The sequence below is a fragment of the Mustelus asterias genome, unplaced genomic scaffold (assembly GCF_964213995.1).
Source record: "Mustelus asterias unplaced genomic scaffold, sMusAst1.hap1.1 HAP1_SCAFFOLD_94, whole genome shotgun sequence".
Classification (NCBI taxonomy): domain Eukaryota; kingdom Metazoa; phylum Chordata; class Chondrichthyes; order Carcharhiniformes; family Triakidae; genus Mustelus; species Mustelus asterias.
In genome coordinates, this window is record NW_027590142.1 from 747905 (window position 1) to 775499 (window position 27595).

Consider the following 27595-nt stretch of genomic DNA (forward strand, 5'->3'; position numbering starts at 1 on the left):
ATCCCTCCATTCCCACTCCGTTCATATGGCTATCTGGATAAGTCTTAAACGTTCCCAGAGTGTCCGCCTCCACCACCTTGCCTGGCAGCGCATTCCAGGCCCCCACCACCCTCTGTGTAAAATATGTCCTTCTGATATCTGTGTTAAACCTTCCCCCCCTCACCTTGAACCTATGACCCCTCGTGAACGTCACCACCGATCTGGGAAAAAGCTTCCCACCGTTCACCCTATCTATGCCTTTCATAATTTTATACACCTCTATTAGGTCACCCCACATCCTCCGACTTTCCAGTGAGAACAACCCCAGTTTACCCAATCTCTCCTCATGACTAAGCCCTTCCATACCAGGCAACATCCTGGTAAACCTCCTCTGCACTCTCTCTAAAGCCTCCACGTCCTTCTGGTAGTGTGGCGACCAGAACTGGATGCATTATTCCAAATGCGGCCAAACCAACGTTCTATACATCTGCAACATCAGACCCCAACTTTTATATTCTATGCCCCATCCTATAAAGGCAAGCATGCCATATGCCTTCTTCACTACCTTCTCCACCTGTGATGTCACCTTCAAGGATCTGTGGACTTGCACAGGGGTGGGTGGGGTCACATGGGATCAGAGGTGAGCTGGCAAGGTAGATACAAAACTGGCTCTGTCAAAGAAGACAGAGGGTAGCAGTGGAAGGGTGTGTTTCTGAATGGAGGGCTGTGACAAGTGGTGTTCCACAGGGATCAGTGCTGGAACCTTTGCTGTTTGTGATATATATAAATGATTTGGAGGAAAATGTAACTGGATTGATTAGTAAGGTTGCAGATGACACAAAAGTTGGTGGATTTGCAGATAGCAATGAGGACCATCAGAGGATACAGCAGGATATAGATCAGTTGGAGACTTGGGCGGAGAGATGGCAGATGGAGTTTAATCTGGACAAATGTGAGGTAATGCATTTTGAAAGGTCTAATACAGATAGGAAATATACAGTAAATGGCAGAACCTTTAAGAGTATTAATAGGCAAAGGGATCTGGGTACACAGGTCACTGAAAGTGGCAATGCAGGTGGAAAAGGTAGTCAAGAAGGCATACGGCATGCTTGCCTTCATCGGCCAGGGTATTGAGTTTAAAAATTGGCAAGTCATGTTGCAGCTTTATAGAACCATAGGTAGGCCGCACTTAGAATATAGTGTTCAATTCTGGTCACCACACTACCAGAAAGATATGGAGGCTTTGGAGAGGGTAGAAAAAAGATTTACCAGGATGTTGCCTGGTGTGGAGGGCATTAGCTATGAGGAGAGGTTGGAGAAACTTGGTTTGTTCTCATGGAGCGATGGAGGTTGAGGGGAGACCTGATGGAAGTCTACAAGATTATGAGAAGCATGGACAGAGTGGATAGTCAGAAGCTTTTTCCCAGGGTGGAAGAGTCAATTATTAGGGGGCATAGGTTTAAGGTGTGAGGGGCAAGATTTAAAGGAGATGTACGAGGCAAGTTTTTTTACACAGAGTAGTGGGTGCCTGGAACTCGTTGCCGGGGGAGGTAGTGGAAGCGGATATGGTCGTGACTTTTAAGAGGCGACTTGACAAGTACATGACTAGGATGGGAATAGAGGGATATGATCCCCGGAAGAGCTGGGGGTTTCAGTTCAGTTGGGCAGTCTGGTCGGTGCAGGCTTGGAGGGCCGAAGGGCCTGTTCCTGTGCTGTAATTTTCTTCGTTCTTTGTTCATTTTGTCAACACAGAAAGCTTCAGGTCACAGTTCCAGACCAGGTCATCACTCACAGTAACTCTGCAGCCTGCATCTGTTTTTAATTATAAGTTGACCAAAAATCCCAGCATGCCTAATTCTTAGTCACCGTTGCTTTTAAAAGCTAATATTGCCATTACGGAAGTCAAAAATTATTGTTGGAGTGGATCTTTGACCAAGTACACGACTCTCCCCCTTTCCCACTTACTTCAAACCCATTACATTTCTCCCTCTCTTTAGTTCTGAAGTAGAGTTACATTGGACGTGAAACATTAACTCTGTTTCTCTCTCCACAGATGCTGCCAGACCTGCTGTGTTTTTCCTGTTCTTTGTGTTTATTTCAGATCTACTTGTAGTGGTAGGAAAAGCACTATTTACTATCCAGGATAAAATAAATGTCCTTGATCAGCTTTTGTGGATCATTTCAGTGGCAATGTGCTCTCCCAGGCTCAAAGAGCATCAGCCCACTGGAAGCAAAGTCGTGAGACCGGCCAGACCAGCAGAAAGAATCTCTCCGACCCTCCCACTTCACCAATAGCAGAATCCAACCCCTGTAATCACTTGTGAACTTGCTGGTGTCTCTGCAGGTTGGATGATCGATTGCATCTCTTTCCACACTGAGAGCAGGTGAACGGTCTCTCCCCGGTGTGAACTTGCTGGTGTCTCCGCAGTGTGGATGACCTCCTAAACCTCTTTGAGCAGTGAGAGCAGCTAAATGGTCTCTCGTCAGTGTGAATGGGTTGGTGGACCATCAGTTCCCGAGAGCTTTTGAAGCCACTCCCACAGTCAGAGCATTTAAAGGGTCTCTCCTGGGTGTGAGTGACCTTGTGACTCAACAGGTTGGGCAACTGAGTGAACCCCTTCCCACACACAGAGCAGGTGTACGGTCTCTCTCTGGTGTGAACCCGTTGGTGGGTCAACAGATTGTTCAACCGAGTGAATCCTTTCCCACAGTCAGAGCAGGTGAACGGCTTCTCCCCGGTGTGAATGCGCTGGTGGGTCAGCAGATTGTTTAACCGAGAGAATCCTTTCCCACACACAGAGCAGGTGAATGGTCTCTCCCCGGTGTGAATTTGCTGGTGTACTTGCAGGTTGTATGATGTTTTAAATCTCTTTGTGCAGTGAGAGCAGCTGAACGGTCTCTCCTCAGTGTGAATGCGCTGGTGGGACACCAGATCTCCAGAGCATTTGAAACCACTCCCACAGTCAGAGCATTTAAAGGGTCTCTCATTAGTGTGAGTGAGATTGTGTTTCAGCAGGTTGGATAACTGACTGAATCCCTTCCCACACACAGAGCAGGTGAATGGCCTCTCCCCACTGTGAACTCCCTGGTGTGTTTGTAAATGGGATAATTGAGTGAATCCCTTCCCACACACACAGCAGGTGAATGGTCTCTCTCCAGTGTGACTGCGCCGATGAGTTTCCAGTGCAGATGGGAACCTGAATCCTTTCCCACAGTCCCCACATTTACACAATTTCTCCATGGTGCGGGTGTCCTTGTGACTCTCCAGGCTTGACAATCAGTTCAGTCACAACATAACATGGGTGCGGTCTCTCTGCTGCAATGTATTTTCAGGCTGTCTAACTGGTTAAAGTTCTTTCCACAGTCACTGCATGTTTCAGTGTGTGTGTGTCTCGGTGCTTTTCCAGCCACACTGATGTTTAAAATCTCCTGAAGCAGACAGAGCAGAGAAACATTTCCATTCTAGATTCAAAGGTCGATGATATTCAGGTCCCAATGAACTGAGTGACTATGTTAGCTTTTGATGTGAAGATTGGTTTGATATTCGTCTTTAAATCTTCACCTTCTGATATCCTGCAAAAGGAATTTATAAAAGTCATCAATGTCAGCACAGGATAGAAATTCAGAACAGACAATTCTAGTTTCTATAGAACATTCTTTCCTCTCTCATTCCCCAAAAGCTGGAAATCTCCATCCCACACACTCTCCCTCCATTCTCACTCTGCTGTATCTAATATTCACCCTCCCAATTCTCCTGAAGGTGCTGATTGAGGCTGATTGACAGATCCATGCTCACTGCTTCCTGTCCTGGACACAGAGAGCTGAAAATGTACCTGCAGGCTGCCAGACAGATAAATGTCTACATTAGTGGACGAATAATGTGTGGAAGAAACCGGCTGGATTAACTTCCTTTCCCTTCAGTTGCTGCAAGTCCCCAATTTTCCCCAGAATGAGAAAAGAAATGGAAAGGGGGAAACATTGATTTCCTCCCAGATGTTGCCCAGAGGAAGTTTCACTCTGAAAATCATTGGACAACTTCCGCATTGAGACGTCACAATCAGCCATTAGGAATTACTCGGCTCCGCAGTGACGTCTCCGCCTTCCAGTGCGCAGGCCCGGGCGCGCCCCCACCTGTTCACCCTCCTTCCTCTGCACCTCATCGAGCCGAGGTTTCCAGGCAACCGGCTGACGGCTCCGGCCAGAGCGAGAAGCCGCTCGGTGATCTCCCCCGCCCCACCAGGGACTGCGCATGTCCAAAGGGAGAGGGGAGCCTGCGCATGTGCGGGGCTGTGCCCACCCTCCCTGCAAGTTGACCAATGGGAAGAGTCGGAGGACCGGAAGGACTCTGGTCCTCCAGCCAATTAGAGCGCGCGCTTTGTGTGAATGAGGATTGCGCTTCAGAAAACCTAAAACTTGCTCCTGTCAACAACATCTGTGAGTAAAATGTTCTCCTTCTTTCCATTTCTTATTATTTCTAGTTGTGTAATATATTACTGCAGCTACATTATATATTTCCAGTTATAAACTCATTGCAGCACAGAAGGAGCTAATTGAGTAACTCGAGTCATGGAATCCCTACAAAGCAGAAAGAGGCCTGTTGGCCCATGAAGTCTGCACTGACTCTCCAACAGAGCATTCTTCCCAACCTTCTCCCAGTAGTATGACGGATTTATCCTGCTAATCCCCCCAACCCACACACCCTGGGACACGAAATGGCAATTGAGCATGGCCAATCAACCTAACCTGTCCATTTTATAAACAGTGAGAAGTCTCACAATACCACGTTAAAGTCCAACAGGTTTATTTGATAGCATGAGCTTTCGGAGCGCTGCTCCTTCATCAGGTGAATGGCCACTCACCTGATGAACCTGGTGTTGTGTACCCACCCCAGTCCAATGCCGACATCTCCATGTCATCTTATAACTGCAGATTGATTCTCTGTAGAATCCTGTTCTATCTTTCTATCAACATTCCTCTGCAAGTTGTATTTCCTTCAAGTACCCACCCAATTTCATTTTGAAATGATTGAACATCTTCTGTTCCACCATCCTCATAGGCAGTGAGTTCTAGATCATGTGCTCTCCCTACCTCAATATAAATCTTCCTCAAATCCCTGCTCGATCACTACTCAAGTAATGTCCTGTATATTACACTTTTATCCAGTATTATAGACATCTGTCTGGCAGCCTGCATGGAGATTTTCAGCTCCCTGTGTCCAGGACAGGAAGCCATGAGCATGGATCTGTCAATCAGTCTGAATCAGTACCTTCAGGAGAATTGGGAGGGTGAATATTAGATACAGCAGAGTGAGAATGGAGGGAGAGTGTCAGGGATGGAGATTCACAGCTTTTGAAGAATGAGAGAGGAAAGAATGTTCCATAGAAACTAGAATTGTCTGTTCTGAATTTCTATTCTGTGCTGACACTGATGACTTTTGTAAATTCCTTTCACAGGATATCAGAAGGTGAGAATTTACAGACAGAAATCTCAAACCAAACGTCACATCAACATCTGACAGAGTCACTCAATTCATTGGGACCTCAATATCATCGACCTTTGAAGCTAGAAGAAATGTTTCTCTGTTCTGTCTGCTTCAGGAGATTTTAAGCATCAGTGTGACTGGATAAGTGACACACACACACCCGAGTGAGAGTGTTCCAGTGCACTGAGTGTGGAAAGAGCTTTAACCAGTTACACAGCCTGAAAATACATCGCAGCATTCACAGCGGGAGAGACTGTACTCGTGTTCTGTGTGAGATTTAACTGATTGTTTAACCTGAAGAGTCACAAGGACACCCGCACCATGGACAAACCGTGGAAATGTGGGGACTGTGGGAAAGGATTCAGTTTTCCATCTATGCTGGAGATTCATCGGCGCAGTCACACTGGGGAGAGGCCGTTCACCTGCTCTGTGTGTGGGAAGGGATACACTCAGATAATTGATTTACAGAGACACCAGCGAGTTCACACTGGGGAGAGGCCATTTACTTGCTCTGAGTGTGGGAAAGGATTCACTCGGTTGTCCAGTCTGCAGAGACACCATCGATTTCACACTGGGGAGAGACCTTTCATCTGCTCTGTGTGTGGGAAGGGATTCACTCAGTTAATTGATTTGCAGAGCCATCAGCGAGTTCACACTGGGGAGAGGCCGTTCACTTGCTCTGTGTGTGGGAAAGGATTCAGTGTGGCATCAGGCCTGCGGAGACACCAGTTAGTTCACACTGGGGAGAGGCCGTTCACATGCTCTGTGTGTGGGAAAGGATTCAGTCAGTTGCCCTACTTGTTGAGGCACAATGTCACTCACACCCAAGAGAGACCCTTTAAATGCTCTGACTGTGGGAGGGATTTCAAAAGCTCTCAGCTAATGATGTCCCACCAGCGCATTCACACTGAGGAGAGACCTTTCAGCTGCTCTCACTGCACAAAGAGATTCAGATCATCATCTGCCCTGCGGACACACCAGCGAGTTCACACTGGGGTGAGGCCGTTCACCTGCACCATGTGTGGGAAGGGATTCACTCAGTCATCCCGACTGCAGAAACACCAGCGAGTTCACAAGTCATAGAGTCATACAGTACAGAAGAGGCCTTTCAGCCCATCGAGTCTGCACTGACAAAACTATAGCAAATTTACACTCATCCATTTTCCAGCACTTGGCTGATGGTGTTTGAACTGTCAAAACATTCAAGTGCCCATCCATGTGCTTTTTAAAGGTTGTGAGGTTTCCTGCCTCCACTGCCCTCCCAGACAGTGAATTCCAGACTCCCACCACCCTCTGGGTGAAAACATTTTTCCTCAAATCCCCCAAAACCTCCTGCCCCTCACCTTAAAATGATGCCCCCTCGTTATTGACCCTTCAACTAAGGGGAACAGCTGCTTCCTATCCACCCTGTCCACACCCCTCAGAATCTTATACACCTCAATCATGTCCCCCCTCAGCCTTCTCTGCTCTCAAGAAAACAATCCAAGCCTATCGAGTCTCTCCTTATAGCTCGGCTGCTCCATCCCAGGGAACATCCTGGTGAACCTCCTCTGAACCCCCTCCAGTGCAATCACATCCTTCCTATGGTGAGGCGATCAGTATGAGTGCAAACTGGGGTCAAGCAGGGCTGCGTCATCGCACCAACGTTCATCCCCACCTTCCCCGCAGCAACACTCCACCCCAGCACCATGAAGCTCCCCACTGCAGTCGAGCTAACTGACTGGACCAGTGGGAAACTTTCAATCTCCGACCCCTCCAGGCCAGAACCAAGACCAGCCCAGCCTCAGTCATCGAGCTGCAGTACGCAGACTCTAAGGGGGGTGGGGGGGAGGTGATGGCCCAGTGGGTATTATTGCTGGACTATTAATCCAGAAATTCAGCGAATGTTCTGGGGGCCCGGGTTCGAATCCCGCCACGGCAGATGGTGGAATTTGAATTCAATTAAATAAAATTAAGAACCTACTGATTATCATGAAACCATTGTCGATTGTCAGAAAAACCCATCTGGTTCACCAGTGCCCTTTAGGGAAGGAAATCTGCTGCCCTTACCTGGCCTGGCTACATGTGACTCCAGAGCCACAGCAATGTGGTTGTCTCTTGAATGCCCTCCAAGGGCAACTCGGATGGCAATAAATGTCCCATAAATGAATGAAGAAAATGCCTATTTGATTTGATTTATTATTGACACGTATTAGTACACAGTGAAGAGGGTTATTTCTTGCACGCGATACAGAAAAACCATAACGTACATAAGGAAGGAAATGAGAGAGTGCAGAATGTTACAGTCATAGCTGGGGTGCAGAGAAACATCAACTTAATGCGAGGTAGGTCCATTCAAAAGTTTGATGGCAGCAGGGAAGAAGCTGTTCTTGAGTCGGTTGGTTCGTGTCCTCAGACTTGTTTCTTTTTCCCCGATGGAAGAAAGCGGAAGAGAGAATGTCCGTGGTGCGTGGTGTCCTTAATTATGCTGGCTGCTTTTCCGAAGCAGTGGGAAGTGTAGACAGTGTCAATGGATGGGAGGCTGGTTTGAACGATGGACTGATCTTCGTTCACGACCTGAGTGTGTCTGTGCGCACACTCAGAGGTTGATCGAGGGCATTTTTACAGTAACTTCATTGCAGTGTTAATGTAAGCCCACTTGTGACACTAATCAAAAAGCTTAAACTCGTCGACATATTCACTGAGACATATGAGAGAATGGGCCTCAGACTAAACATCTGGGAAACAAAGGTTCTCTACCAGCCCACTCCTGCTCCCCCTCCCCGACCCATCAAGATCCACAGTGAGCCCCTGGGTAACGTGGATCATTCCCCACACCTCAGGAGCCTCCTGTCGGCACGGGCAGACATCGACGATGAAATTCAGCATCGACTCCAATGGGCCAGTGCAGGCTTCGGACGCCTGAGGAACAGAGTTCAAAGCCCGAGACCTCAAATCCAGCACCAAGCTCATGGTCTGCAGAGCAGCCGTGGTCCCTGCCCTCCTGTATCCATCAGAAACATGGACAATGTACAGCAGACACCTCAAATCCCTGGAGAGATGTCACCAACGTTGCCTCCACAAAATCCTGCAAATCCACTGGCAGGATAGGCTTACCACTGTGAGTGTCCTCTCCCAGGCCAATATCCCCAGTATCGAGGCACTGGTCACACTTGACCAGCTGCGATGGGCGGGCCACATTGTACACAAGCCCCACACAAGACTCCTGAAACAAGTGCTGTACTCCGAGCTCCACAATGGCAAACTGTTGGAGAAAATTTCTAATAGGTTGGAGAAATTTTAAACCATGAGGCATCTCAGACACAAACAGAACCACCAGCATTGAGTTCAATGACTAAATCAGACTGAGAAGCTAACAAGGGAACAGTCTACACATGTGAACACAGTAAGAGATTTAAACAAGTAATTCTGATTTAAACATGAATTTTCTGATTTTAAAATGTATGTGAGCTGTATTTTTAAAAGCAATTGGAAACTTTAGCCAAAGGCAGGCTGCTGCAAGGCATGATGGTACAGGGATACTTACAGACAGGCTACATTCTTCGGAACAATGAAGCCACAGAATGTGACAACCTTTTCAAGGAAGTTTTTAACAAAGTTTCTAAAGGCAGCTTCATGAATATGATTGATTCACACTGGCCAGACAAGACAGTGTCTTCTCAGACGTGAAAACATGCATTTGTCTGGTTTGGCCAGTGATGGAGTAAGAGCCGATTGGAACATTAACTTTGACCTTTGTAGCTAAGCTTCTGGGGTTGCTCAGCAACAAGGGGAAGCAGAGTCAGCAATAGGGGGAGGAAGTGTCCGGATTCTACGGACCAATGAAATCCCATTATGTCAGAGGGTAAAATGCAATTGGTTAAAGTATATGACGTGTAATTAAGGATTGATTTGTATTGAAAATGATTGGTTTACACCTGATGAAAGGCAGGAGAATTGATATGAAGAATGTATTATTGATCTATCCTAATGATTGTCAGAGTTATTAGATCAGGATGCTTCTCTTCTCGAGCAGGATTAACACTGTCCAATAATTTCTCCCTTCAATCGTTGGTCAAACAAAAGATATGTCTTTAAACTGGGGCACTGGCTTTCATGAGTCTTTGTATTGTCTGAAGGTTTTGGCAATACCTGGTCTCCAGCGGTAACGTACCCAGTGTGTTTTGGGAATGAACTCAGAAGAATCATTCAACACTCAAGCCTGATTCAATTGACAAACAGTTTATTGAGTTATGCCAGTGGGGAGAAGTATGCCTGTCTGGAGACAATACACATCTCTTTAACCTGTGCTTAATACTCCCTCCACTCACATTGTCTGTATCTTTAAGACCTGGTTGGCTGTAGAGATTCGCATTCTAATCAGTATTCTGTAACTTGATTTTGTGTCTCTGTGCCCTGTTTGAGAGCACATTTCCACTCCATCTGACGAAGGAGCAGCGCTCTGAAAGCTAATGGCATTGGCGACCAAATAAACCTGTTGGACTTTAACCTGGTGTTGTTAAAACTCTTACAGTGGGGAGTAGCCACAGGGGCTGACCATGTACAACTCCAGCCCACAAGGAAAATCATCAATTCTTATACAGTTACTCAGCTCATCCCAGCTGAACACAATACAATCAGAATGGTTATAGATTACATACATTATATATAGGTCCAATCAATTAGTATCTGGGCATCATGGGGCTTTGCGATGATCTCATGAACAGATAGGTGCCCCCATCATGATGTTTTCCAGACCCCCTTATCTACCATCCCTGGGCTTTCTTTGTACATCGACTCTCTTAGTTTGAAAAGGGTGGATTAAAAGTTCTCAAATGGATATCGGTGCCCTTCCTTTGTTTTAATCGAACAACCACACAGTCTGGGAATCATTTCATAAGAACATAAGAAATAGGAGGAGGAGTAGGCCATCTAGCCCCTCGAGCCTGCCCTGCCATTCAATAAGATCATGGCTGATCTGAAGTGGATCAGTTCCACTTTCCCGCCTGATCCCTATAACCCCTAATTCCCTTACCGATCAGGAATCCATCTATCCGTGATTTAAACATATTCAACGAGGTAGCCTCCACCACTTCAGTGGGCAGAGAATTCCAGAGATTCACCACCCTCTGAAAGAAGAAGTTCCTCCTCAACTCTGTCCTAAACTGACCCCCCTTTATTTTGAGGCTGTGCCCTCTAGTTCTAGTTTCCTTTCGAAGTGGAAAGAATCTCTCCATCTCTACCCTATCCAGCCCCTTCATTATCTTATAGGTCTCTATAACATCTCCCCTCAGCCTTCCAAATTCCAACGAATACAAACCCAATCTGCTCAGTCTCTCCTCATAATCAACACCCCTCATCTCTGGTATCAACCTGGTGAACCTTCTCTGCACTCCCTCCAAGGCCAATATATCCTTCCGCAAATAAGGGGACCAATACTGCACACAGTATTCCAGCTGCGGCCTCACCAATGCCCTGTACAGATGCAGCAAGACATCTCTGCTTTTATATTCTATCCCCCTTGCGATATATCTATTTCTATTTATAATCTCTCCTTTTAAACTCTTTCCTTCAGTATCCAATTTCCTTTTCATTGTGTTAATTGCATCAGGAATAAATCTTTGGACCTGACAGGAAGTTTAACCCAAGATCAATCCAACACAGGATTGGTCAGAATCATTTCACATGTCCCAAATTTTAAATAACTATTACAAATTAAAACTCTCATTCTCACATGTGTGAATTTATCCGGATTAACATTCCCGCATGTTTAGTAAAATGTCCTGGAAACATATCCCTGGCCAGTAAATATGGGTCCAGGTTCATAACTTTGGAAAAAAAAGCTTTATTAATGACACTTCCATTTTAAAGTCCATTTGATTTAAATCACAGACACAAAACCTCAAAGCTTGAAGCATTCAACATACAAATATCATCCATACACAAGCAGAGGATCTTAGCATGTGCTTTACAGCAACAATAACCAAAATAAATTCCTTAAGCGTTCTTGTGGTTCTGTTTTTAAACTTCCAGGAATGCCTTTAATTAAAGACTCACGGTAAGGTTAAACCCCAGAAAGATAAACCTTAACAAATGTAGCCCAAAACAATGATAAAACACATTTACAAACATCCACATAAAACAAGAGATGGGTGAGATCCTGAATGAGTATTTCTCATCAGTATTTACTGTTGAGAAAATCATGGATGTTAGGGAACTCGGGGAAATAAACAGTGATGTCCTGAGGAGTGTACATATCACAGAGAAGGAGGTGCTGGAAATTTTAAAGTGCATCAAGATAGATAAATCCCTGGGATCTGATGAAGTGTATCCCAGGACACTTTGGGAGGCTAGGGAGAAAATTCTGGGTCCCCGAGCAGAGATATTTGAATCATCGATAATCATAGAATCATAGAATCACAGGTGAGGTGCCTGAAGATTGGAGGGTGGAAAATGTTGTGCCTTTGTTTAAAAAGGGCTGCAGAGAAAAGCCTGGGAACTGCAGGCCAGTGAGCCTCACATCTGGGTAAGTTGTTTGAAGGTATTTTGAGAGGATCTAATGGCGTTTTGAGATGTAAGGACTGATTAGGGACAGTCAGCATAGCTTTGTGAGTGCAACATTATGTCTCACAAATTTGATTGAGTTTTTTGACGGGGTAACTAAGAAGGTAGATGAGGGCAGTGCAGTTGATGTTGTCAACATGGACTTTAGCAAAGCCTTTGACAAGGTACCGCATGGTAGGTTGTTGCATAAGGTTTAATCTCACGGGATCAAGGGTGAGGTAGATAAATGGATACAAAATTGGCTTCTTGATGACAGAAGCCAGAGGGTGGTTGGAGAGGGTTGTTTTTCAAACTGGAGGCCTGTGACCAGTGGTGTGCCTCAGGGATCAGTAATGGGTCCCCTGTTATTTGTCATTTATATTGGTGATTTGGATGAGAATTTACCATGCTTGGTGAGTAAGTTTGCAGATGACACCAAGATTGGTGGCACAGTGGACAGTGAAGAAGGTTATCCAGGATTGCAACAGGATCTCGATCAATTGGGCCAGTGGGCTGACAAATGGCTGATGGAGTTTAATTTAGATAAATGCGAGGTGATGCATTTTGGTAGATTGAACCAGGGCAGGACTTATTCAGTTAATGGTAGGGCATTGGGGAGAGTTACAGGACAAAGAGATCGAGGGGTACAGGTTCACAGCTCCTTGGAAGTGGAGTCACAGGTGGACAGAGTGGTGAAGAAAGCTTTCGGCATGCTTGGTTTCATTGGTCAGAACATTGAATACAGGAGTTAGGATGTCGTGTTGAAGTTGTACAAGACACTGGTAAGGCCACACTTGGAATACTGTGTACAGTTCTGGTCATCTTATTATAGAAAGGATATTATTAAACTAGAAAGAGTGAAGAAAAGATTTATCAGGATGTTACCGGGACTTGATGGTTTGAGTTATAAGGAGAGTGTAAGTTGATAAGGGTTCAGGACCGGCACATTCCTGTAAGGATGAAGGATAAATATGGCAAGTTTTGGGAACCTTGGATAACAAGAGATATTCTGAGTCTAGTCAAAGAGAAATAGGAAGCACTTGTCAAAGCTAGGAGGCTGGGAACACACGAAGCAAGTGTGGAATACAAGGAAAGTAGAAAGAAACTTAAGCAAGGAGTAAGGAGGGCTAAAAGGGGTCACGAAAAAGCCTTGGCCAACAGGATTAAGGAAAATCCCAAGACTTTTTATACATATATAAAGAGCAAGAGGGTAGCCAGGGAGAGGGTTGACCCATTCAAGGACAAGGGAGGGAATCTGTGTGTGGAGCCAGAGGAAATGGGCGAGGTATTAAATGAGTACTTTGCATCAGTATTCACCAAAGAGAAGGACTTGGTGGATGATGAGTCTGGGAAAGGATGTGTAAATAGTTTTGAGTCATGTTGAGATCAAAAAGGAGGTGGTATTGGGGTTCTTGAGAAACATTAAGGTAGACAAGTCCCCAGGGCCTGATGCGATTTACCCCAGAATACTGAGAGAGGCAAGGGAGGAAATTGCTGGGGCCTTGAGAGAAATCTTTGTATCCTCACTGGCTACAGGGGAGGTCCCAAAGGATTGGAGAATAGCCAATGCTGTTCCTTTGTTTAAGAAGGGTAGCAAGAATAATCCAGATATTACAGGCCAGTGAGCCATACTTCAGTGGTCGGGAAATTATTGGAGAGGATTCTTCAAGATAGAATTTATTCCCACTTGGAAATAAGTGGACGTATTAGTGAGAGGCAATATGGTTTTGTGAAGGGGAGGTCGTGACTCACTAACTTGATCGAGTTTTTCGAGGAAATGACGAAGATGATTGATGAGGGTAGGGCAGTGGATGTTGTCTACATGGACTTCAGTAAGGCCTTTGACAAGGTCCCTCGTGGCAGATGGTGCAGAAGGTGAATTTGCATGGGATCAGAGGTGAACTGGCTACGTGGATACAAAACTGCTTGGTCAAAGAAGACAGAGGGTAGCAGTGGAAGGGTGCGTTTCTGAATAGAGGACTGTGACTAGTGGCGTCCCTCAGGGATCAGTGCTGGGACCTTTGCTATTTGAAATATATATAAATGATTTGGAGGAAAATGTAACTGGATTGATTAGTACGTTTGCAGACGACACAAAGGTTGGTGGATTTGCAGATAGCGATGAGGACCATCAGAGGATACAGATCAGTTGGAGACTTGGGCGGAGAGGTGGCAGATGGAGTTTAATCCGGACAAATGTGAGGTAATGCATTTTGGAATTGGTTGCCTGGTATGGAGGGCATTAGCTATGAGGAGAAACGTGGTTTGTTCTCACTGGAACAACGGAGTTGAGGGGTGACCTGATGGAAGTCTACAAGATTATGAGAGGCATGGACAGAGTTCATGCTGCACTATATAATTATGCCGCACTATATTCCAAGTGTGGCCTAATTAAGGTTCTATAAAGCTGCAACATGATTTGCCAATTTTTAAACTCAATGCCCCGGCCGATGAAGGCAAGCATGCCGTATGCCTTCTTGACTACCTTCTCCACCTGCGTTGCTACTTTCAGTGACCTGTGTACCTGTAAACCCAGATCCCTCTGCCTATCAATGCTCTTAAGGGTTCTGCCATTTACTGTATATTTCCTATCTGTATTAGACCTTCCAAAATGCATTACCTCACATTTGTCCAGATTAAACTCCATCTACCATCTCTCCACCCAAGTCTCCAACTTAATCCTGCTGCATCCTCTGACGGTCCTCATCACTATCCGTAATTCAACCAACATTTGTGTCGTCCACAAACTTACCAATCAAACATTTTCCTCCAAATCATTTATATATATTACAAACAGCAAAGGTCCCAGCACTGATCCCTGAGGAACACCACTAGTCACAGCCCTCCATTCAGAAACACATCATTTCACTGCAACCCTCTGTCTTCTCCTGGTTAAATATTTCTGAACTTCCTAACACCCTGTCACTCTGAGATCCTTGTGACATTTGACTCAAAGAACATCAGCCCACTGGAGGCAAAGTCATGTGACCAACCAGTCCAGCAGAAAGAAACCCTCTGACCCAATCCATGGATCAACTGTGAGAATGAACAAAATGCAGTCCTGGATGTAACAGAGCAGAAACAATAACAGCAGAATCCAACTCCTGGAATCACTCGTGAACTTGTTGGTGTCTCAGCAGCTGGGATGAAACTGTGAATCCCTTCCCACACTGAGAGCAGGTGAACGGCCTCTCCCCAGTGTGAACGCACTGGTGTATCCGCAGCTCTGATGACTGAATGAATCCCTTCCCACAATGAGAGCAGGTGAATGGTTTCTCCCCAGTGTGAACCCGCTGGTGTCTCTGCAAGTGGGCTGACAAAGTGAATCCTTTCCCACACTGAGAGCAGGTGAACGGCCTCTCCCCTGTGTGACGTAGCTGGTGTCTCTGCAGGTCGGCTGACTGAGTGAATTCCTGCCCACACTGAGAGCAGGTGAACGGCCTCTCTCCAGTGTGAATTCGCTGGTGTGTCCGCAGGTGCGACGACTGAGTGAATCCCTCCCCACACTGAGAGCAGGTGAATGGTCTCTCTCCAGTGTGAACTCGCTGGTGTCTCTGCAGGTGGGATGACTGAGTAAATCCCTTCCCACACTGAGAGCAGGTGAACGGTCTGTCCCCAGTGTGAACTCGCTGGTGTCTCTGCAGGTGGGCTGACCGAGTGAATCCCTCCCCACACTGGGAGCATGTGAACGGCCTCTCTCCAGTGTGAACTCGCTGGTGTGTCTGCAGGCTGGATGACTGAATGAATCCCTCCCCACACTGAGAGCAGGTGAATGGTCTTTCCCCAGTGTGAACTCGCTGGTGCATCTGTAGGCTGGATAACTGATTAAATCCCTTCTTACACTGAGAGCAGATGAATGGCTTCTCCCCAGTATGGCTGCGCCGATGAATTTCCAGCTTAGATGGTGCTCCATATCCCTTCCCACAGTCCACACATTTCCATGGTTTCTCCATGGTGCAGGTGTCCTTGCCTCAGTTGCAGCCTTATCCACACACAGAACACAAGTACAGTCTCTCCCAGCTGCGAATGGTGTGATATTTATTCAGGCTGTGTTTAAAGTTCTTTAGTCAGTGCACTGGAACACTGTTGGTGTGTTGGTGCTTTTCCAGTCACAGTGATGTTTGAAATCTTTTCAAATCGACAGACTGTACAATCATTTCTCCTTCTAGATTCAAAGGCCGATGATATTTAGCTCCCAAGGAATATGACTGTCATGTCTCGACGTGACTTTTGAGATTTCTGCCCGTGATTCCTCTTTCAATATCCTGTAAAACAAGTTTTAAAAAGTAATCAGTGTCAGAACAGAATAGAAATTCAGAAGAGAAAATTCTAGTTTCTATGGAACATTCTTTCCTCTCTCATTCCCCATACCTGCTGGGGGGTAGGTACAGGGGAAATGTTAGGGGGAAGTTTTTCACACAGAGGGTGGTGGGCGAGTGGAATCGGCTGCCATCAGTGGTGGTGGAGGCAAAATTAATAGGGGTTTTTAAGAGACTCCTGGATGAGTACATGGGACTTAATAGGATGGAGGGTTACAGGTAGGCCTAAAAGGTAGGGATATGTTCGGCACAACTTGTGGGGCCGAAGGGCCTGTTTTGTGCTGTAGTTTTTCTGTGTTTCTATGTTCTAAAAGCTGTGAATCTCCATCCCACACACTCTCCCTCCATTCTCACTCTGCTGTATCTAATATTCACCCCTTCCAATTCTCCTCAAGGTGCTGATTGAGGCTGATTGACAGATCCATGCTCACTGCTTCCACTCCAGCACATAGAAATCATAAGAAATAGAAGCAACAGTTGGCCATTCAGCCCATCAAATTGCCTCAACCATTCATTGGGAATTGGCTGATCTACCTCAGCGCCATTTCCCACATTATCTCCCAGATCACCCAATGTCCTCAATATCTCAAAATTTATCAATCTCCAGCTTGAAAATTCTTGATGACTGAGGCTCCACAGTCCTCTGGGGTGCAGAATTCCAAAACGTCACCACATCCTTGAGTGAGGAAATCCCTCCTCATCTTAACTTTCTCTCCATTTTCCACCTGTTCCCCAAAGCGCTTGACTCCTTTATCAATCAAAAATCAGTCTAACTCACCCTGGAATATATTCAATGACACTCAGCCTCCACTGATCGCTGTGGAGAAGAAATCCAAAGACTCGAATAGGCAAGAGATGAATGACTGGAAATATATAATGTAGCTCCAGTACAATATTAGTCTGTTTTAAGCTCAATCTTCATCCAGAGCGAGAGGAGCAACAATGGAGGAAGCTCCATGCGGCCATGCACACAAGTCCCGGACTCTGATTGGCTGGAGGACCAGCGTCCATCCGGTCCTCCACACGTTCCCATTGGTCAATCTGCCGCATGTAGACAATAAGGGGGCGGAACCCGGGCTCACGTGGGGGTGGGCGGGGCTTTGACCGCCTGCTGCGCTGAGCTGGTGTCCAATCCGCTTCTGTAACCAGTGATATTGCTGCCAATGGGACACTGTGTGCTGGGAACGCCCCTCTGAGTCATTGTGACGGCACAATGGAGCCCTGCCTGAATCAGCCAATAGCAATCACTCTGCTCCGCGGTGACGTCTCCGGGTTCAGGCGTGCGGACCCGGGAGCCCCGCCCCCCCCCCCCCCCCAGTCTGTACATTCCACACATTGTTAGTCCAGTCAGATAGACATATATCTGTCTGGCCGCCTGCATGGGGATTTCCAGCTCTCTGTGTCCAGGACAGGATAAACACAGTAAGAAGTTTAACAACACCAGGTTAAAGTCCAACAAGTTTATTTGGTAGCAAATGCCACTAGCTTTCGGAGTGCTGCCACTTCGTCAGGTGGAGTGGAGAAATGCTCACAAACAGGGCACAGAGACACAAACTCAATTTACAGAATAATGATTGGAATGCAGTCTTTACAGATAATCAAGTCTTAAAAGTACAATGTGAATGGAGGGAGCATTAAGCACAGGTTAAAGACAGGACAGCCAGTGAGATTCTGCAAGTCCAGACAAGCTGTGGGGGTTACAGATAGTGTGACATGAACCCAAGATCCCGGTTGAGGCCGTCCTCATGTGTGCGGAACTTGGCTATCAGTTTCTGCTCATCCAGGACAGGAAGCATGAGCATGGATATGTCTATAGAACAGGGTAAAGGTTTGCTCTGCAGAGAGCCAGCATTGAATCAGTGGCCCGAATGGCCCCATTCCAAGCCCTGATGTCTGACTGATCTAAAGAGAGAAATTTCAGCAGCTCCAGTCTCTCCAACCAACTGAACTGCCTCATCATAGAATCGTACAATGCAGAAAAGGCCCTTCAGCCCATCGAGACTGCACCGACACGCAAGAAACGCCTGACTTCCCGCCTAATCCCATTTACCCGCACCTGGCCCATAGTCTTAACTGTTCTGACTTGCCCAGTGCTGATCCAGGTACTTTTTAAGGATGCGAGGTGCCATTCTCGCAAATCTCCTCTGCATCCTCTCTAAGAACTTCACATCTTCCCTAAAGTTTGAGGCCCACATATAGAGTTCCATTCTCGAGGGATAGAATCGAACAGCAGGGAGGTTATGTTCGACTTGATTAGAAGCGCGATTATACTACACTGGGAATACTGTCAACAGTTGTGATCTCCATTTAGAATCATAGAATCCCTCCAGTGCGGAAGGAGGCCATTCAGCCCAATTGAGTCTGTACTGACTCTCCAAAAGTTCATCCCAGCCAGGTCTATTCCACCCGAGCCTCGAACCCCGCATATTTGCCATAGCTAATCTACCTAACCTGCACATCGTTGGACTGTGGGTGGAAACCGGAGCACCTGCAGGGAAAATGTGCAAACTTCACACAAACAGTCACCCAAGGCCAGAATCAAACACGTCTCCCTGGATTTGTGAGGCAGCAGTGCTAACCACTGTAGAAATAAAGGCACTGGAGAAGGGGCAAAAAAAGTCACAAGAATAATCCCAGAACTGAGAGCATTTAACCCTCAGGAGAGGCTGGGGCTGCTGATTGTTACAAAGACATTATCAGTTTAAAAAAGGTTTATTTTTGATCTGTTACATTGTTCCAATTTGGCTGTACGCTGCCCAATTATAGAACCCAAATTGTCCTTTTAAAGGGTTTGAATTTGGCAGAGATATAACCATCAAGCAAAGACTCAGACACCAAATCAGTCAATTGTGTCAAAGTTTATTGATTATAAGCAACTTTTAGAAACTGATCGGGTCAAGTTTACTCATCAATGAAACTCTACCAACTCCACACTTTCAAGTCAGTGATCGATCCAAGAGAAGTGGACGACAATGTGAAATCCTGGGGCTGACAGAGAAACAGTCACTGCCTCTGAGAAGCACGGACGGCACCTTCCTGGGGTTTCGAATAGCAGGGAACCCTTCGCTGAACCATTCCCAGGACTAACTACTCATCTTTTTTTAATTCATTTGTGAGACATGGGCATTGCTGGTGAGGCCAGCATTTATTGCCCATCCCTAGTTGCCCTTGAGAAGGTGGTGGTGAGCTGCCTCTTGAATCACTGCAGTCCATGTGCTGTGGGTTGACCCACAATGCCGTTAGGGAGGGAATACCAGGATTTGACCCAGCGACAGCGAAGGAACAGCGATGATCACTTCACTGATGATCAAGAGTAGGCTGATTGGGCGGTATTTGGCCGGGTTGGGTTTGTCCTGCTTTTTGTGTTCAGGACAATTTTCCACATTGCCGGGTAGATGCCAGTGTTGCAATTGTACTGGAAGAGCTTGGCTATGGAACCGGCAAGTTCTGGAGCACAAGTCTGGAATGTTATCAGGGCCCATTGCCTTAGCAGTATCCAGTGCCTCCAACTGTTTCTTGATATTATGTGGAGTGGATCGACTTGGCTGGAGACTGGGATCTGAGATGTTGGGGACCACTGGGACCCGCTCTTTGCTCCAATGCACCATGAATTTAGGCTTGCTATTTTTCACATGTAACTATTCATATCTGCACACTCACACCCGTATCCCAAAATCATGTCACACATTCTTGACTCTCAGATGTGCTGATGAAAAGATCAAAGTGAGTGTCTGTCTTTCTTATCTCCTGCTGTTCTGGTGCTGATATTTCATGTAGTGGCCGGACTTTCAAATGTGGATTTCTTTAAAACAAAGTTCATGGACAAGGATGTAAGTATTTCCAAGAGAAAGTGATCAACTTATTCATCCCATCTACACATTCCAGACTTTCTCAAGAATGCAGGTGGATACCAGATTGATATATTCCATTCAACCGCACCCAAGGTGAGTTATTCCAATTCCTTTATTGTCCAGGACAATATATTCACAATATCTTTAAAACAGAAATTAAACATTCCCATTTGATTTCAGGTATTAACATATTCTGTTTGTTCTTTATTGTCAATGTCAGGTTGGGGTTGTTCCCATTGGAGCAAAGGAGGTTGAGGGAAGATTTGATAGAGGTGGACAAGATTCTGACAGGTTAAATAAGGTGGACAAAGAAAAGCTGTTCCCATTAGCTGATGGGACAAGGACGAGGGGGACACAGATTTAAAGTTTTGGATCAGAGATGCAGTGAGGGGATATGAGGAAGAATATTTTGATGCAGTGAATGGTAATGACCTGGAACTCGCTGCCTATGAGGGTGGAGGAAGTGGAGACAATAAACAATTTCAAGGGAAATTGGATGGGCATTGGGGGGGGTTTCAAACAGAAATGCTGACTAAATATCTCTGAACTTCCTCACACCCTGTCACTCTGTGATCCGTGTGAAATCTGAAACCAGGTATTCGCAACAAGACTCAAAGAGCATCAGCCCACTGGAGGCAAAGTCATGAGACCGGCCAGTTCAGCAGAAAGAAACCCTCCGACCCTCCCCATTGACCAACTGTGAGAATGAACAAAATGCAGTCCTGGATGTAATTGAGAGCAGAAACAACAACAGCAGAATCCAACCCGTGTGATCACTTGTGAACTCGCTGGTGTGTCTCCAGGTTAGATAACTGAGTGAATCCCTTCCCACACTGAGAGCAGGTGAACGGCCTCTCCCCAGTGTGAACTCGCTGGTGTGACTGCAGTGTGGATAACTGAGTGAATCCCTTCCCACACTGAGAACAGGTGAATGGCCTCTCCCCAGTGTGAACTCGCTGGTGTGTCTGCAGGTTGGATAAATCACTGAATCCCTTCCCACAGTGAGAGCAGGTGAATGGTCTCTCCCCAGTGTGACCTCGCTGGTGTGTTTGCAGGCTGGATGAATGACTGAATCCCTTCCCGCACTCAGAGCAGATGAAGGGTCTCTCCCCAGAGTGAACTCGCTGGTGTGTCAGCAAGGTGGATAACTGAGTAAATCCCTTCCCACACTGAGAGCAGGTGAATGGTTTCACCCCGGTGTGAATTAGCTGGTGCTTTTGCAGGCTGGATAACTGAGTAAATCCCTTCCCACACTGAGAGCAGGTGAATGGCCTCTCCCCAGTGTGAACTCGCTGGTGTGACTGGAGGGTGGATAAGCGAGTGAATCCTTTCCCACACCAAGAGCAGGTGAATGGCCTATCTCCTGTATGAATGCGTTGATGAGCTTGCAGCTCTGATGGGGCTCTGTATCCCTTCCCGCAGTCCACACATATCCACGGTTTTTCCATGTTTTGGGTCTCCTTGTATCCCTGCAGTTCAGACAACCCTTTGAAGCCGTGGAAACACACACAGAACACGTGTGCGGTTTCTCCCCACTATGAATGGATGTTTTTTTTACAGGCTGTGTAACTGCTGAAAGCTCTTTCCGCAGTCAGTGCACTGGAACACTCTCACTCAGGCGTATGTGTGTCTTGGTACTTTTCCATCCACACTAATGTTTAAAATCTTTTGAAGTTGACAGACCGGTCAAACATTTCTCTGATATTCACATCCCAAGGGATCGAGTGATTTTGTCCAAAATGCACATCACGTCTGAGATTTCTGTCAGTGATTTCTCCTCTTCCAATATCCTGTAAAAACAATTTAGAAAATATCTCACTGTCAGTACAGGATAGAAATTCAAAACAGACAATTCAAGTTTCTCTGGAATGTGCTTTCCTTTCTCATTCCCCAAGAGCTGTAAATTCAGGCTGATTGACAGACCCATGCTCACTGCTTCCTGCCCTGGACACAGATCCGAAGAAATAGTTGCTGCTGTTGACTATTCGGCCCATCGAGCCTGCTGAACCATTCAATGAGCTCACTGACCGATTTACCTCTGCCAGATTATCCCCCATATCTCTTGATATCTTCAATGTCTAGAAATATATCAATCACCTGCTTGAGCATACTTTATGACGAAGGTTCTGGTGTAGAGAATGCCAAAACTTCACCACATCCTTAAGTGAAAAAATCCCTCATCTTAAATTTCTCTCTGTTTTCCCCATAACTCTTGACTCCCTTGTCCCCTCAATGATATATTCAATGATCTTCAGCCTTCACTGGTCTTTAAGGAAGAGAAACCCAGATAGTACAACACTCTGAGGGAAGAGATGACTGGAAATATATAAGCTAGCTAAGATTACACAGCAAGAAAAGATATTAAATATATTTTATTACAAGACAATAGATAATGTATCTGATATGGACCATATAAAAACACTAGACATATCTCTTTCTGATTTTAATTTACTGTCCCCTGAAATGTCAGCCATCTCCTGGGGAAACCAGCCATTTAATTGTGAACATTGGGAAAGAGATAATCTTTTTAGCCAGACAAATAAATGTGTCAAGCTGAGGGAGCAAAGGATGTCAATGTCTTTAAGAGAGAGCGAGGGAGACCTGGGCCAACCTTTCCAGAGTCTGCAGCCTCCCTGGATTCACTTCCTTTCCCTTCACTTGCTGCAAGTCCCCAGTTTCCCCCAGAATGAGAAAAGAAATAGAAAGGGGGAGAAAATAAAGTGTTTTACTCACAGATGTTGGCCTCAAGAGGAAGTTTGAGTCTGTCTGAAGCTCAATCTTCATTCAGAGAGAGAGGATCTTTATTTAGGCAGCGAGTGGTGACCTGGAAGTTAAAAATTCAACTCCAGAATGAGAAAAGAAATAGAAAGGGGGAGAAAATAAAGTGTTTTGCTCACAGATGTTGGCCTCAAGAGGAAGTTTGAGTCTGTCTGAAGCTCAATCTTCATTCAGAGAGAGACCTCTTTTTAGGTCAAACCAAGTAAACAAACTCAAATTAAATCAGGACAAAGTAAAAGGGGCAGCTCCCCAAAAAGGAGGGGGAACAGCCCGAACAGAAATCAAAATGCAAAGGAAACTTAAAAACATCAAATTAAAATGTGGTTATTAGGGTCAATAATGCACCCCAACCCCTGCGGTGCCCAGCGGGCGCGGAAAGCGTCAACCTCGTCCGTGGACACCGCATGCTCCCTCTCCAGGGACACCTGGCCGCGAACGTAGCCGCGGTAGAGGGGAAGACAGTCAGGATGGACGGCCCCCTCGATCGCCCGCTGCCTGGACCGGTAAATGGCGCGTTTCGCCAGGCCCAGGAGCAGGTTCACGAGGAGGTCGCCATCCCGACCCTCCCCTCTCCGCACCGGGTGTCCGTAGATCAGGAGCGTGGGACTGAAGTGCAAACAAAACATCAATAAAAGATTCTTCAGGAAAACATAAAGGGAGTGCAGCCTAAGACACTCAACATAGACATGGTCCACGGACTCCACAAGGCCACAGAAAGGGCAGTCTTCGGAGCCCGTGAACCAGTGAATCCTACGGTTGTGCGGAACTGCTGCATGCATCACCCTCCACCCCAGGTCCCCGACGTAATTGGGGGAGATCCCTCCGTAGAGGGACCTCCAGCGGGGACCTCCGCCGCCCGGCGGCAACAAGGCCCGCCAAGGTGTATCCGGGCGACAGGCGAGGAGGCGGTAGTGGAAGGTGTGCAGCAGCAGCCCGCACAGGAAACGCCTCCGCGCGGTAGAAAAAGGCACGGAGGGCATTTCCGCGAGGCGGCTCAGGCTGTGGGGCACCTCACCCAGGGGAGGGGGCTGAGGCTTTGGGCCAATGTGGAATTCCGCCCGAACAGGGGAACGCTCGGGCGGGATCCCACCGCACGCCTGTGCCGTCTCAAGTTTGCGTGCAGTTTCGGGGCCGAGCACGACCGTCCTAAGGTCTAGGATGGCTTTGGCCGCGCGCCGGACGGACGTCCCCGCGCGCTCAGCCAGCACGCGGGGACTCATCCAGCCCGCTCCTCCGCCATCGAGCACGTCCCCGATTCTGGTCACCCCGGCGTCCACAGCCCCCCTCTCCGCCAGCCACCTGAAGTTATACGGCTGGAGGAGCGGATTCCTGAGCAGCGGCTCTCGCACGAGAGCCGCTACTCCTGACGGGGGAGAGCTGCGTCGCGAGGCGACCTTGTTCCAGACAGTGAGGAGGTCCTGGTAAAAGACGGGCAACTCCTGCAGGGCGGTCGAAGCACGCCCCAGTTCGATATGCAGGAGCTGCACGTCATAATTGAGGCCGTGCCACTGGCGGAAGAAATACGTCGCCATGGCACACCACTGTGGAGGGGGCTCAACGTAAAGGTACCTCTGCAGGGCCTGGAGGCGGAAGGTCGCTATCTGAGTGCGGAGGCACACCAGACCTTGTCCGCCCTCCTCAAGCGGGAGATACAGGACCGCAGCAGGGACCCAGTGCAGTCGATTGCCCCAGAAGAACCGCACGAGGGTTCTCTGGATATCGGTGACAAAGCCAGGGGGAGGGGTCAAAGGGACCAGCCGGTACCACAGCATGGAGGCGACCAGCTGGTTTATGACGCGAGCTCGCGCCCCGTAGGACAGCACTCGGAGCAGTCCTGTCCAGCGACCCAGGCGGGCGGAGACTTTGGCCTCCAGCTCCCGCCAGTTCGCCGGCCAGGATTCCTCGGCTGGGCAGAGATGGGCCCCCAAGTAGAGGAGGTTGGTCCTGCTCCAGGTGAAAGGCCTGAGCTCCTCCGGAAGGGGGTCCGTCTCCCAAGGACCGACAAGGAGTCCGGAGCACTTGGCCCAGTTGATCCTGGCGGAGGACGCGGCGGAGTACACCGCCTGGCATTCTCGCATCCTCCGCAGGTCAGCCGGGTCCGTGAACATGAGGAGCACGTCGTCGGCGTAAGCTGACAGGACCACCCCTACGTCCGGTCCGCGCAGGACCAAACCTGACAACCTCCTCCGCAAGAGGCGCAGGAATGGCTCCACGCATACGGAATACAGTTGGCCGGACAAGGGGCAGCCCTGCCGTACTCCTCTCCCGAAGCGAAGGGGCGCCGTCAGGGACCCGTTAACCTTAATCAGACACTCTGCGGCAGAGTACAGTAATCGGATCCGGGCGACAAAATGCGTCCCGAACCCGAATGCCCGCAGAGTCCCGAGTAAATACTCGTGCTCCACCCTGTCGAACGCCTTCTCCTGATCTAATGACAAGAAGGCGCCCGACAGACCAGCCCTCTGGGTGTGATGGATTAGGTCCCGGACCAGGTGGAGATTGTCATGTATGCAACGGCCCGGGACCGTGTAGGACTGGTCAGGGTGGATCAAGTGGTCCAGCACGGATCCAAGGCGTGAAGCCATAGCCCTGGCAAAGATTTTATAATCCGTGCTGAGGAGGGAGACCGGGCGCCAGTTCTTGAGCAGGTGGAGATCCCCCTTCTTGGGCAGCAGGGCAATGACGGCCCTGCGCCACGAAAGGGGCATCTCCCCGGTAGCGACGCTCTCCCCCAGGACCCCCGCGTAGTCGCTCCCCAGGACGTCCCAGAACGCCCTGAAGAACTCTACTGTCAGCCCGTCCAGCCCAGGGGCCTTGCCCCGGCTGAGGCCATTTAGGGCGCCGGTCAGCTCGGCCATGGTGGTAGGGGCCTCGAGCCTGCCGACGCCCTCCGGGCCGACCTGCGGCAGGTCCTCCCACAGAAGTCTGCGGGCATCCTCGCTGGACGGATCCGGAGAGAAGAGCGAGGTGTAATACTCCCGGGCAATGGCCCGGATGCCCTCCGGATCCGAGACGGGGGAACCGTCGTCGGCCAGCAGCGTAAGGAGCTGCTGACGGTTAGCCCGCCCTCTTTCCAGCGAGTAGAAGAAGGGGGAGCCGCGGTCCAGGTCCACCTGGAACTGGAGCCGCGACCTCACGTACGCGCCGCGAGACCTGGCAAGTTGCAGGTCTCGCAGCGCGTCCTTCTTCTCCCTGTACTCCGAACGCAGGGCCGGGTCCGCGTCAGGCCGACTGAGACGTGCCTCCAGGTCGAGCACCTCCTTCTCCAACTCCTCGAGCCTGGATTTCCGCCTCTTTGTCGACCCCCTCGCGTACCCCTGACAGAAGGTACGGGCGTGAGTCTTGCCCACATCCCACCAGAGCCTCAAGGAGGGGAAGCCTCCCCGCTTCCTTCTCCAGCCGGCCCAGAATCGACGGAACGAGTCCAGGAAGCGCTCGTCCTCCAGCAGCGTGTTGTTAAAGTGCCAGTACGCGGACCCCCGCCGGATGCGAGACGGCGCAAAGTCCGCCCACACCAGGCTGTGGTCCGTGCTCGACACCGGCCGCATGGAGACCGAGGACACGCCGGACACGTGCGCCTTCGAAATGTAAAGGCGGTCGAGCCTGGACGCTCCGACTCCAGGCCTCACGAAAGTGAAGGCGCTGGAGCCAGGATGGAGATGTCTCCAGACGTCCACCAAGTCGTGGGACCCGATCAGGTCCCGCAACTTCACCACCGCCGGAGTGCGCAGCCAGGGGCCGGTGCGGTCCCGTGCCTCGAGGATGCAGTTGAAATCTCCCCCGAGGATAATGCATTCGCCCCCCGCGATGGTGTCGATGTGAGCGGACACTTTCTCGTAGAAAGTCGTTTGCTGCGGTCCAGCGGTCGGGGCGTAGACATTCAGCAAGTGAATGACCACGCCCCCCTCACGGACCGTCAAGTGCAGCAACCGGCCTGGCACCGGCTCCTTGACCCCCAAGATCTCCGGCTTATAACGCGGGGCCAACAAGATAGCCACCCCGCAAGAAGCGAGCGTGAGGTGGCTCATGTAGACCCCCCCTCGCCACTCCAGGAGCCATTGGGCTTCGTCTCCCGGAACGGTGTGGGTTTCCTGCAGGAAACACACCGCATACTTCCCGTCACGGAGGACCGAGAAGTTCTGGAACCTGCGGTGTGGCCCACTGCTGCCGTTGATGTTGAGGCTGGCTATGGTCACCTTCATGTCAGCAGCTTTGTGCCACCGTCACCACTTAACTAGGTGTGTGGGGGGGCGCTGGCGCAATTCTCACCAGTCCACCCCCCACCTTTTCGAGCCTGTGGAGGAACCGCAGTACCCAGCGCCGCTCTATTTTCTCCAGGCCCGCGGAGGCATGCGAGCATGCCTTCACGGACCGGACGAGCTGCGCCAGGTCCGGCCAGTGGCCGAGGGCTAGCCGGATTATGTCGGAGCGACCGGAATGGTTACGGATAAAGACCCTGAGGTCCTTGGAGGGGATGAGGGACGACTCGGTGGGGGGCACGAGGGAGTCCCCCGCCTCGCTCTGGGCAGACTCTGAAAGTGTCCCCGTGCCCTCCACCGAGCCGCTGACCTCCTCAGGGCGGTCGCCCCTCGACTCCGAGTCCCCCGCCGCAGGACGTACGGCGGGCGGCACGGAGCCACCAACTAGCCCTAGCCCCTCCCCGA

At 48.8% G+C, this 27595-nt stretch overlaps 3 protein-coding genes across 3 annotated transcripts in view; 1 reads left to right on the forward strand and 2 right to left on the reverse strand.

Moving 5' to 3' along the window:
* The window catches only part of LOC144484141 (uncharacterized), a 33113-nt gene extending 26361 nt beyond the window's left edge, over window positions 1-6752 (forward strand). The window contains exon 6 of the mRNA XM_078202681.1: window positions 6531-6752. Coding sequence (XP_078058807.1) covers window positions 6531-6650 — 120 coding nt within the window. The 3' untranslated portion in view covers window positions 6651-6752. The remainder of the gene's footprint in view (window positions 1-6530) is intronic.
* LOC144484142 (uncharacterized) lies at window positions 536-15936 on the reverse strand. The gene is made up of 2 exons (XM_078202682.1): window positions 15098-15936; window positions 536-3053 (listed from the first exon to the last, which is right to left on the reverse strand). Exons 1-2 carry the CDS (start codon window positions 15934-15936, stop codon window positions 2294-2296), a joined length of 1599 nt encoding a protein of 532 aa, XP_078058808.1. The 3' UTR covers window positions 536-2293.
* Window positions 15937-19040: 3104 nt separating this feature from the next.
* LOC144484156 (uncharacterized) lies at window positions 19041-23021 on the reverse strand. Its single transcript, XM_078202699.1, has 2 exons — window positions 22887-23021; window positions 19041-21943 (listed from the first exon to the last, which is right to left on the reverse strand). Exon 2 carries the CDS (start codon window positions 21599-21601, stop codon window positions 20927-20929), a length of 675 nt encoding a protein of 224 aa, XP_078058825.1. The 5' UTR covers window positions 21602-21943; window positions 22887-23021; the 3' UTR covers window positions 19041-20926.
* Between the last annotated feature and the right edge of the window lie 4574 nt (window positions 23022-27595).

Bases quoted from the DNA above. Each gene is read 5' to 3' on its own strand.
- LOC144484142 (XM_078202682.1), bottom strand. From the start codon at position 15,936: ATGGAGAAACCATGGAAATGTGTGGACTGTGGGAAGGGATATGGAGCA. The intron at 3,054-15,097 runs GTGATTCCAGGA...GGGAGTTCACAG, and splicing joins AGACACCAACAAGTTCACGA to TGGGGAGAGGCCATTCACCT.
- LOC144484156 (XM_078202699.1), bottom strand. From the start codon at position 21,601: ATGGAAAAACCGTGGATATGTGTGGACTGCGGGAAGGGATACAGAGCC.